We start from the raw sequence: 12,241 nt of genomic DNA, 5'->3' as shown, positions 1-12,241 counted from the left end.
GAGTGAGATATAGGAAGTTAAGGAGGATGGAGGCAGACAGTAGTTTTTTGCTTGAGTATTTAAGAGCCTTGTAGTCAAAGAGGGTATTCAGGTTGTTGTTGTCTCATTGGTATATTGCCCTTCATTCATAGATCTCAGGGCAACATAATTACATCAAGAACCTGTGAAACCTATTTAGCCCAAACCTGCCATGAAACAACAGCAACACGTATGCTGCAGAAGACAAAATACTCCATCACCTTCTTCAGTTTGCATGGGTAGTCCAAGAGCAGTTTGGTGGGTCATCATTGGACGCCAGTTACTGGGGAGGAGTAGCATGACAGTGTTGCTATTTTCAATCCCTCCTTGTGAACTTCCTGGAGGCATCTTGGCTGACCACTGTGGGCAGCAGGACACTTGACTAGATGGTCAGGTCCAGCAGGGGTCTCCTTATTTTCCTCTGTATGTTGAGCAACAAGCTCTGCAGGCTACAGAGTCAGCAGCTTTACATTTGCCAAAGAAATCCTATCGAACTCTTGTATTGCATGAACCCTGCTAAGTTAACAGGGGCAAGCAAATGGATGCCATCCAGGTGTACACTTTACCTACCAGCTGAAGGAAGGCAAAGGCAACTGCAGGCTGCCCACTTTGTGGTGCTTCTGGCAATAGAACCATGAAAGGCTGATGTCCTTTCCTATTAGGCTCACTCGGAACATTGGCAAGAGCAACTTTGGTTTCCACTGCATGTAAGCTGGTGTCTCTCTTGGCAGGTCAAGGCTACTGATGGTGGGAGCCCCCCACTCTCTTCCAGCGTGAGGCTGCATGTCAACTGGATCCCTAAGCCCCTCCCGTCCTCAGAGCCTCTGACTTTTGATGAGCCTCATTTCAACTTTGCTGTCATGGAAACAGACCCAGTGAACCACATGGTGGGAGTGATCAGCGTGGAGGCTGGGCTCGGCCAACTCTGGTTTAATATCACAGGTGAGTGGCATGCGGCTGGGAAATGAGCTCTGAGGGTGACTCTGGGCTGACAAAACGCTGCCTCGGTTCCCCAGATATTTGGCACGCACATGCCCCGAGCGAACAAAGGCTGTTTATTTTAGATGGCAGGCACATTAGAGTCAAGGCCTTGGCGCTGGCAAGGAGCAGCATGGAGGCTGACTCAAGCAGTTGTCCCACATAAAGCATTGTGCAGGTCTTGCGTTACCTACCCATCGCACTTTGCAAAATGGCATTTCTGGCACTCTCCCAACCTTAAATGAAAATTCTTGTGTTGCAAACGGGCAAAAACACATCTTTGCAGCTCACAGGAAATATGTGGTAATCATAACTATTCCCCACAGCAATAAAAACAAACCAACAGGAGAGAGAGAGAGAGAGAGAGAGAGAGAGAGAGAGAGAGAGAGAAACCACAAGGGGTTTTGAAAGTCTTTAAATGTTAAGTTGGTAGGGAGCTGCTATGAATGCTCAGCAATTCCCTTGATAAAAATCTATTATGTTTTATTCCTATTCTTCTCTACTTTCCCCCATTAGTAGGAAATGCCCTATGCATTAGAAGGATGTCTAAAGATACAAATCTCATCTGTATATTTTTGCAAGAGTTAAGAGTGACCCATTCTAGTTAGATATTCCAGTGTAATGATCAATGCATTTTTGTTTTTGTTGGAGATATGGACCTCACTGGGATTAATAATTGGGACACGAGTGGGTGTCCACTGTGGTCCTACTTCCATCTTCAAGAACTCATGGTTCTGAAAGGGGTTTACCTTTTCATAGTATATTGGAACATCTGTAAGCTGTTCCCCAGGCTCATGTAGGTTTTCATGCACATTTAATGGTAGAATTTCAGGAATGCATAGATTTTTGAAATAATTCTTAGGTGCCAAGATCATTTCATTTGTATCCTGCACATCTGACTGATCTTTGATGTATCTTTCAGCTGTACTGATCTGTGAGTGCGTAATTCCTATTTCCTGGCATTACATTGCAGACTTAAGGTTTAGTTTGGGGCTTTGGGGCTGTTTGTTTGTTTGTTTGTTTTTGTTTTGCCTCTGTTGAGTGAAGCCATTCCCGAAGGCAGATAGTTTGCAGACCTGCAAGAATTGTCCTTCTCAGGGCACCTCCAAGGAATGCTTCTGTGCCTGGTGCAGTTGGGCATGGATAATAGAGTACAAATACAATGAAGGCAGGACAAGAATCAACACAGTACAGAATTGACAATGCTTAAGGAAAGTTTACTTTTGTGTGGGACAGTCTGCCCGCATTGTGTCCCCTTGCAGGTATTTTCTTTGGAATTTAATCTCAGTATTTATCTATTCTCCTAAATCAGACACTGTTTACAATATGGGACCTCCTTCACGCAGTGAGTCTGGGTAATCCTTTGCCCTGAATCATTACCTTGTTTGGCTGGCATACTCAAGCTAGTGTTGGCGGAGTTTCCTTTTCTATTTTAGAAATTGTGTTTTACACCCCTCCATTCCCCAAGAAGCTCAGGTTGGGATGGCATACATGATATGTAGCTCTCTCTTTTTATCTACACAACAGTTCTGTGAGAAGGAAACAGAATGCAGCCTTCTGCTTTAGGCAGTGGGAAAAGTGGTATATGGGGCTCCTCTGTAGGGATCAACAACATCTGGAGGACCTTTAGTTCCCCAGACATGGTCTGTTTCTGCAACTGTCCAATTAGCATTATAGAATCGTAGAACTGGAAGGGACCACAAGATTCATCTAGTCCAACCCCTTGCAGTGCAGGATTTTTTTGCCCAGCGTGGGGCTCAAACCCATGACCCTGTGTCTCATGCGCTCCCAACTGAGCTATCCCCGGATGACTAGGCTTCCCCAGAAAGTGTGGACTTTCCCTAGTGTCACAGCAGAGGACACTGCAAGTTCACACATAGAGCTGCCCTTGAGTTCCAAAGCCAAAAGTTTCTCTTGGCGCTATAACGCCCTTCCCTTCCACTTGTCTGCTCAAGTGATTTATAATGCAAGTCAGACAATGTCCACACCTGTCTGCTCAAATAGTTCTACATGTTCATTTTCTTCCAGACGTCGTCTGGCCCCATCCCTTTCCCCTTTGCTCCGTTTTCTGTAAAGGCACTGTTTCTTTAAAATCTTGGTGCCTCTGATCCACTCTCATTTTCATTCCTGGCTCTTCCTAAATTACTTCAGGAGAGCCAAACACATTTTCCCTTAGGGACATATTTTTCTGAGTACTCAGACCAAAGATTCTTTCCCAGGTCCCCCATTAATGGTTGTTGGAACTGCTATTGTGGGATAGGCTTTTATAAATGTAACAGGCCCTAACTGCTTATTACCCATGAGATCGCTGATGACCACCAGTGCCTCACCACCTCTGACATATTCTCTACTTGCCTCATTTTATTTGAAATTTAGTTTTTTAAACTTGGAGGCTTACTACTTTCTCCAATGCCACCCAAGCCAGGAGTGTTCACGTGTCAAGTCAGGTGGCCTGTATGAGCAGAACTACATTTACCTACTCCATATAGTTTTGCTCCACCATTTCAGGAACTCATACAATAGCATCTTAGTTTCCCCTTGTTATCTGTGAAACTGTTTCTCTTATCACAGAAACTACAGCTTCTTAAAAATGGCCATAAAGTGGTACCTCGGGTTAAGTACTTAATTCGTTCCAGATGTCCGTTCTTAAACGGAAACTGTTCTTAACCTGAAGCACCACTTTAGCTAATGGGGCCTCCCACTGCTGCCGCGCCGCCAGAGCACAATTTCTGTTCTCATCCTGAAGCGAAGTTCTTAACCCGAAATACTATTTCTGGGTCAGCGGAGTCTGTAACCTGAAGCATATATAACCTGAAGCATATGCAACCCGAGGGACCACAGTAGTTCCCATCTCTCCTGCATCAAGGCTGCGCTCTATCCATGACACAATAGATCCATGGTGACCCTCCATCAAAGCCTCCCAGTTGCTCCTGTTTTGCTTCAAGGAACTGTACTTTCAGATCTCTGAAACACAAATAGGACTATAGGAAGTTTCCCTATTGGTCCAGCTAGCTCAGCATTGCCTATACTGACTCGCAGCACTTCTCTGGGGTTTCAGGCGGGGGATCTCTCCAAGCCCTACCTGGAGATGCCAGGGATTGAAGCTAGGGCCTTCTGCATGCAAATCAGATGCTCTATCACTGAGTTATGGCCCTTCCCCGATGCAACTTTTGTAACTACTTGAAGGTGGCTATCATATCTGCTCTCAGTCTCCTCTTTTCCAGGCTAAACATCCCCAACTCCCTCAACCATTCCTCATAAGGCTTGGTTTGCAGACCCTTGATCATCTTGGTTGAAAGGAATATTTGTCAGGACTGTAGTATGGACTATCACTCCCATTCTGATCATGATCCCCCTCCCACCTCAACATATGCCTGCAATTTTGGGGGGGATGGGGGGGAGAAATAGCTGTAGAAGAAATGCTATTTGGAAATGGAAGGATTAACATGACAGAGTTGATTCCCAGAGAAAAGAGGTGGACTATGGTGGACAAAATAGAGCAGTCTATACAGGCCTTATGTGGCAGGAAAAGATTATGCAGCTAGCCAATTGTACTGAAAATTTGTATTTTCTAAGCTCTGGGGATGGGGTGAGGCAGAGAAAGGAGAAAAATGGGAGGATGTTTCGCTCATGATGTCATGCAGATGTCAGGGAACACTGCTGTGACATCACTATTCCACAAGATGATGCCTAGCGTAGAAGCAGGATACATTCTCTAACTCAGTGTATAGTCACACAAAGAGCTCTAAGAAACCTTACTTGGAGAATAACCCATAGATTATCATAGTCAGCCTTACACAACTTGTGACACTCCAAGCTGAAAGCAGCCCACCAAATGGGTATTGTGGCCTGCCAGGTAACCTCGCAATTTTGCAGCCTCTGCCTGGTCATTATTGTTGGTGGTGAGCTGCATTTCATTTGGTAGGCCGCAGGTTGCTCAAGCTCATGCCAGAATCACTGGCTTCTGACTACCTTTCATCATCTATGCAGCCTGCTCTTTAGCTTTATGGACTATTGGAGAATAAAGCTGCGGGTTTTTCTGTCTTATTTCAGTCTTCAGATGCTAAATGTGCATTATTTAAGTCTTTATCCAATTGTAACTAATGGTGGGGAAATGTACAAGAACTCTGCAGTGGCTTCCAAAACATCTTCTTTTGGGGTGGCTTGCTCCACTGCAAATCTTACAGATGTTTGTCCTTGCCCAGGACTCATCCATGAATTGAAGCAAGTCTCAACAGAGAGAGGGGAACTGGTTTAAGCATCACACCTTGAAGCAAAGCCAGCAAATGTCCTCTCCCCTGCCAATTTCTCCCAATAGTCCTTCTTTTCAACAGAACATGCCCTTCTGTGTCCCACTGGTTAATTTCAGCTCCCTTCACCTTGTATAGCATTTCAACAACAAACTAGGCATTATTGCGCACTCAAGCCTATGCAAAACTTAGGGGAAATAAACAAAGATGCAATGAGGACAATAGAAGCCTTTCACAGAGGTTTTCCACCCACCTTTTTTGCTATTCTGCTGCCTGCCTCTGGATATATTTTATTTGTTGCAAATGCTACCAGCTGCAATGATACTTTTCCCCCTCTTGGATCCCGGCCTGCCCGGGGAGATGATGTTACTCAAACACCTGGCCTCCTCCGTCATAACTCCTACCCTATATACTTAAGTTATCTCTTTCCTCTAAGGTGGTGATGATGACATGGATTTTGACATCGAGAAGAGCACTGGCAGCATTGTTATTGCGAGAACCCTGGATGCAAAGAGAAGATCAAACTACAACCTCACAGTGCAGGTCACCGATGGATCGAGCATCATCAAGACACAGGTGAGCATCCACAAGGCCCTGTCCAAAGCTTTCTGTATTCTCAGGGAGAGTTTTTATGAGAACCTAGGATCAGAACATACACAGAATTCTCTCAAAAAATTACTTTATCAAAATGCTAAAAATTCATGCTTCAGCTGAATTTGCATAAGACTGGGGGATAAGGGGCTATAAGGGGCTCCCAATTTGGCCTGTGTAGGTTAGCAAAATGGCATCATCTTTCATGCCAGCTCACTTGGGGAAAACACCCCAAACTCAATGCTCAAATTCTTCTCAATGCACAGCAAAAAAATAAAGATAAGAACACTTACCAAAGGTGTCACTTTTTCTTAAATTCCTTCCTCTGCAGATGCTGGCCAACTGTGGTACAGTACTTGGAGACTCAGGGACTCAGTTTGCACGCAAGCTAAGCCTAACCACTGCTTAATGTAAATGAGCAAACATGCAGTCTGTCAGAGAGGAGACTGTGGTCCCTCTCCTCTTACCTGGTCATTGTGCTGCTGTGTTGAGCTGTACTAAGCCATCTCCAGGAGCTTCCACATGGAAGAGAGCTGCAGCTTAGAGCACCTGCTATGCATGTAGAAACTCCCAGATTCAATCCCTGACATTTCCAGGTAGGGCTGCCTGAAGCCCTGGAGAGCTGCTGCCTGTCAATGTAGACAGTAATGAGCTAGATGGGCCAATGGTTTCACCCAGCATAAGGTAGCTTCCTATGTTAAAAGGGTGAGCTGATGACAGTCTCCGGCACCACATCAGTTTTGACCCAAAACAACAAAGGGCTTATTCATTCATCCAGATCAACCACATCATCCATGACACTGTATTTCAGCACATCTCCACATGAAGATATGTATTGAGATAATTATGGCAGGCATCTGAGATTGATGAGTATTCTTCCTTGTGTGGCCAGGATGAGAGGAACTGAATCCTGAATCTGAATCATGGTGAAGAGGAAGCCCTGAGGCTTCCTAAGTTCATTAAATTGGCAAGTTCATTACCAATCCCTGGCAACTCCAGGTAGGCCTGGGAGAGAACGCTGCCTGAAATCCCAGAGAGCTGCTGGCAGTCTATGTAGCCAATACTGAGTTAGCTGAACCAATTGTCTGACTCAGGGTAAGGCAGATTTCTATGTCCCAGGATCTGAGCAGTCAGAATAATTCTGCATCTAATTCAATTGCCTGTTGCACATAACTGGCAGGATTTGTAAGGCCTATTAGCAAGTCCAGGAGAAAGGTGAGGACCAAAAATGGTTCCACCAATCCACCTCTTTCCTTTGCACGTGTCAATGCAAGATCCGAAGGCACGTCTAAACTGTTTTGTTACTAGTTTAGCTGTCAGAGTCTCTCTGAAGCAATCTGGGAATTGTAACTTTTGTCAGGATACTGAGAATTACTTGCTATAGATCTGTGATCTCTGTTGTTCAGGGTGTCTTTGTCCAGTAGCCATGACAGCTAATGAGTTCAAAAGTGACCTGATATTTATAATGTAGACATGCATTTTGTCTCCCAACAGGTAGGTAGCCTCATCTTTCACTCCTGCCAACAAGTGAATATGTAGAGGTTTGCCTGGGAAAACAAGGTTTCTAGCAGGGATTTAATCTGATAATTGCTTTACTGATAGCCACCAAAGTTATGTAAAACCTAGGAGATGGTGGGAAGCAGATGCTGAGGGTGCTGTTTCAGTGTGACTCAGTAGTAGATTGATGGTATTTTCAACGTCTTTATAACATTGTTCTGCTGCCACTAAGAGTCATCTTCTGACACCTTGGCTGACATGCAATCCCGGCCTCCAGGAACTTTTCTTCTGTTTACTTTGGCATTGACAATCACTGCTGGGTATGTTGGTGAACCTGCTCTTGCAAAATCATGGCAAGTTGGATTTCATTGAAGAAAGCAGGCGATTGCATCAGGTCGTCTCCTTCCAAGATGTGGTTTGCAATGAAAAACAATTGGATCAAATAGACAGGGATTGCCAAATTCTCTTTGCAACATTTGACAGCGAGCTTAGGGATGGGTTTATTTTTTTCTGTTACAAATACGTTTCCAGGCTCTTGCAAATACATTGCCAGGCTGCTTCTGATATATTGTACACTTTCCCCACCATGTCATTCCTGTCCTTATTCTGTTAGTTTCCTGGGATGAAATAAGCAGAAGTGCAACTACACCAAATAAGTTTCTAATTCCAGTGCTTGTTTCAAAACAGTATGTACATCCAGTGCTGCTAAACTGATTATCACCTAACATTAATGGTGTCTGAGTTTTTCGGTCCCCTTTGCTGTTGCTTACCCTTATCCTTCACCTTCATAATCCTCATTTGCCTACACTTCAGTATGATTGGCTGGGATGCCTCATCCTGTTTTAGGAGCATCAGAAGCTACCTTATGCGGTGTCCATCTATCTCAGTATTGTCTACGCTGATAGGCAACAGCTCTCCAAGGTTTCAGATGGGACATTCCCAGTCCTGGAGATGGCAGGAATTGAACCTGGGAAATTCAGCATGCAAGGCAGATGCTCTAGCACTGAGCTGCAGTCCTTCCTCCATGAGGTCATCACTTCAGATATAGTGTCACCTCGTTCAAGCTGGATACCCTATTAGAGCCCACCACTGACACCTGCCCTGTGGCCCCCGTTCTTTTCCAGACAGGCATCACAAGCAGTTCTCACTGTACTTTTAATTCCATGCCCCTGAAGTACCATCACTCGGGGACATGGTGGGGAATGAAAACAGTGGCCCTATGTCACCTGGTCCCACTGCCATGTAAGCCCACATAAGAACATAGGAAGAACCTGCTAGATCAGGCCAATGGCCCATCACCTCCAGCCTCCTGTTCTCACAGTGGCCAACCAGATGCCTGTGGGAAACCAGCACGGAGGGCATATCCAGAGCAGAAGTCGTCCACCAAAGACCTCAAGCCTAGAACAGGACTCACATCAAGTCATTGACAAAAACCGCATAGAAGCTCTCTGGAACACAAGTTTTAGATATGCATTTATGCACTTGGCAGGGAACACACGTCCAAAGCCTGCTAACTCTGGCATGCTGAAAGCTACAAAAAATAACCGCATTAGAGTTTTCTGTCAAAATTGCTGTGCCTGTCTAAGAATTAACCTCATCATTTCAGCCCCCACCCTGCCTTCTCTCTTACATATGTTCTCCCTACACTCTTGCAGGCCTATATCCGTGTGATTGACATTAACCAGCATTCCCCCAAGTTCTTGGAGTATCAATATGAGGCTTACATTCCAGAAGACACGCCTCCCGGGACAGAAATTGCCTGGGTCCGTGCAACAGACAAGGACCATGGGAAAGGACTGATCTACACCCTTCAGAGCAGCGTGGATCCCAGAAGTATGAAGCTTTTTCAGATGGACCCAAGCAGTGGCACACTCATGATGGTGGAAGCACTTGATTCGCAATCCATGTCGCTGCACACCCTGACAGTCATGGTATGGGAGTCACAGGAAAGCAACTTGTATATTTATTTGATTTATATCCAACTTTATCCCATGGGCTTGGAGTGCCTTACAGCAGTTTTTCTCAATTTCATTCAACATGTACTTGTTGCCGTGCACAGCTAGGTGTTGTGTCAGGGTGCAATGACCGAAACACAAAGATAGTATTGTGGGTTAAGCAAGGCCATTACTTTATTGGTTACAGTCAATATATTGGGTTGGGGTGGGGTAAGTATCTGTCTGCTGGGAAGAACAGCCCACCACCACCCTTTCCAATTGCTGAGGCCACCATGCAGCCCACCATGCCAAGGGCCACCGAGATGGCAACCTGGGGTATGTGCCAATATATGGCCATTGGCCATGGCCCCCCAAGCTAAGGTGAAGACCTTGAAGCACCACGCCCAATACCCCTTATTCCCCAGGTCCCCCCATAAGTTATGGATCCCCACCAATGCCCTTCCCTGCAAAAAATGTGACAGGAAGGAATAGATAAACATACACAAACATACATTCTTGCTATGGGAAAGGCAATAACCTCACAGTCATGGGCCAACTGCGACCTTTTTACCCAGTGACCAAAGAACATCCTGAAACTGTAGGAGGGAGGGAGGGGAAGTTGGTGATGACACTGAGTGCTGAAGCCACAGCCCAGGGCTCCTATTTACATCCACCTCCAACAAGGCTTCCCTCTGGTCCACACCCAAGCCCTGCCCACCCACCAAATGAAGGCTCTTATTGGCTCCTGAGGTTGAGCTCCAATTGGGACATGGTGCAACAGCACCAGCCAACTAGATGTCTGTGGTGCCCCTGCCTTCCACCATGTAGGTGCACATAGAGCAGAACAGCAGTGAACTGGGAGTTGATGCACTTGCAGGGTAGGAGTCTTTTTCTGTTGCTGTTGGAATCAGGAGATTGAGATGTGGCTCATGGGTTCATCCAAATGAATGAGAGTGGTTGCAATGCAAAGTCCATACTGTCCCTTTCCCCCAGGTCCATTTGGCATTCTGCAGCTGGGAAGTGTCACATTGCAATGAATGCCTTCTTTTCTCTAAGACTGACCTTCACACGTCCACCTGTTCTGCCACTTAGGTGCGAGACCAGGAAGTCCCGGTCAAGCGAGACTTTGCCAGAATTGTCATCCACGTAGAGGACTGCAACAGCCACCCTCCCCAGTTCTCCAGCCTCCATTACAAGGCGGAAGTTCTGGATGCAGCCCCAATAGGCACAGAGGTTGTGCAAGTCCGAGCCCTGGATCAAGACCGAGGAGTGAATGCTGAAATCCACTACTGCCTTGAGGCAGGTAAGGGACTCAAGCAATTTATAGCTGCCTATGAATGCAAGTGTTTCCCTGAATACTGAGTGTAATGGCATGTGCTATCTAAATATGGTTTTCCCCAGTGTGCTATAAATGCAAGACTAATAGGAGCAAGAAAATTGCATGAACTGGAGTGGATTGGCATATGAATGTGCTGGTTGACCTCTGTGAGAACAAGATGCTAGACTAGATGGACCTGGTTCTGCAGGACTCGTGTCCTTTCTCAGCCCCTGTCCTTTCACTTTCCATCTTGTGTGCTGAAGACAGTGCCTCTGGGTACCCCATGTCTAACCACAGTCTCCAAATTCATTGACCACATTCCCATTGTATTAGTAGGCAGAACCAGCATCAAGTCAAGAGTCAGATGGTTGTTCATCTGCCAAGGGCACACACCACAAGTGGAAGCCCACCAACAAGACCTGCTCCTTCTCATCACCATTACAACCTGATTGTTTACCTGCCTCTCATTCAGGCCTAAACTACAGGGGTTGTAAGAACCTACAGTAGTAGGTTCCACTGCTTGCTTGCTCCTTGGCTCTCTGCCTGGTAAAGCAAAAAAAGACAAAAACATGCTCAAAAAGGCTGATTTGAAATTTCAGTTTATATGAATAATAGTGTATTCAGCACCAAATGCTAATGAGCAAGAAAAAGGCAGAGTAGCTAGCATAAAGCACCCATTTCCAAATATATCCTTCATCAGTATATATATCCTTCATCCTTTATACATAGTGCTGCAAAGCCAAACACACAAAACAATAATTCATATGGGTTCAATATACCATGTATAAACATTTTAAAACCATAAGGCTATGCTACTTTAAATAATCAATTCCATTAATACAATAGATGTTATATCAAATATACTCCAAAAGCTGCTATAGCCATAATTTAATCACTTGAGATCATAAGGCACATAAATAATTGCTGCTTACCAATCTTATGAGGCTTGTATGATTTGGAAATTTTTCTTAGCACTTGTTTGCTCAGCTATGCCAGCCAGCAAAGCACTATAGTTATTCATTCATTCATTCATTCATTCATTCTCCTGTCGCCCCCACCATGTGGACACATCATAAAATGTTCAGCAGGTCAGTATCACTCTGCTCATTCTAGACAGAAGTGGCATCTAAAAATAAAAATGGGCCACCATTTTAGCCAACGTGTTGAACGAATCTGAGTTGCGATTTTTTTTCTATGAGCATTTTTCTTCTTTGAGTTCAGGTCTCTGGTCTGCAGTGCAACACAAACACACCTTGTTCCCTATCACTTTTCACAGCCTTACATCTCCAAGCCAGCAGCTCCTAAGTGTAGCATGAAAGTCTGTTTAACTTTTTGAATGGATGTGCGGCTAATACCGTTTCACATTTCTAAATCTCTTTAAACAAAGTGTAGCCTGCCAGGGAAGGCATTGTTTCCCATTATGCTCTGTTGAGTAAGGCTATTTGTCCCTAAAGCTACAGTCCTTTTCCAGAAATAAACGCCACTGAAAAAGCAATGGCTTACTTCCAAATAAAGTAGATCAGAACTGACTATTAAGCCTTTCATTTTAACTGTTAGAAATGCTGTTTTATATATATACATATATATATGGTACTGTCTTAACAGCACAAGTTTCAGGGGAAAATAATTGGGGGGCGGGTCCCATCAACAAGTGT

The 12,241-nt window shown here is 44.9% G+C and overlaps 1 protein-coding gene across 2 annotated transcripts in view; it reads left to right on the top strand.

The window, feature by feature from the left end:
- The window catches only part of FAT2 (FAT atypical cadherin 2), a 119,362-nt gene that overhangs the window by 61,266 nt on the left and 45,855 nt on the right, over positions 1-12,241 (top strand). For both annotated transcript variants that reach the window (XM_082211730.1, XM_082211729.1), the window contains exons 6-9: positions 750-960; positions 5,683-5,822; positions 8,990-9,265; positions 10,361-10,571. In XM_082211730.1, coding sequence (XP_082067856.1) covers positions 750-960; positions 5,683-5,822; positions 8,990-9,265; positions 10,361-10,571 — 838 coding nt within the window. The remainder of the gene's footprint in view (positions 1-749; positions 961-5,682; positions 5,823-8,989; positions 9,266-10,360; positions 10,572-12,241) is intronic.

This window comes from Podarcis vaucheri, assembly GCF_965113315.1.
Source record: "Podarcis vaucheri genome assembly, chromosome: 2".
Classification (NCBI taxonomy): Eukaryota; Metazoa; Chordata; class Lepidosauria; order Squamata; family Lacertidae; genus Podarcis; species Podarcis vaucheri.
This window is presented reverse-complemented; position numbering and strand designations above follow the sequence as displayed.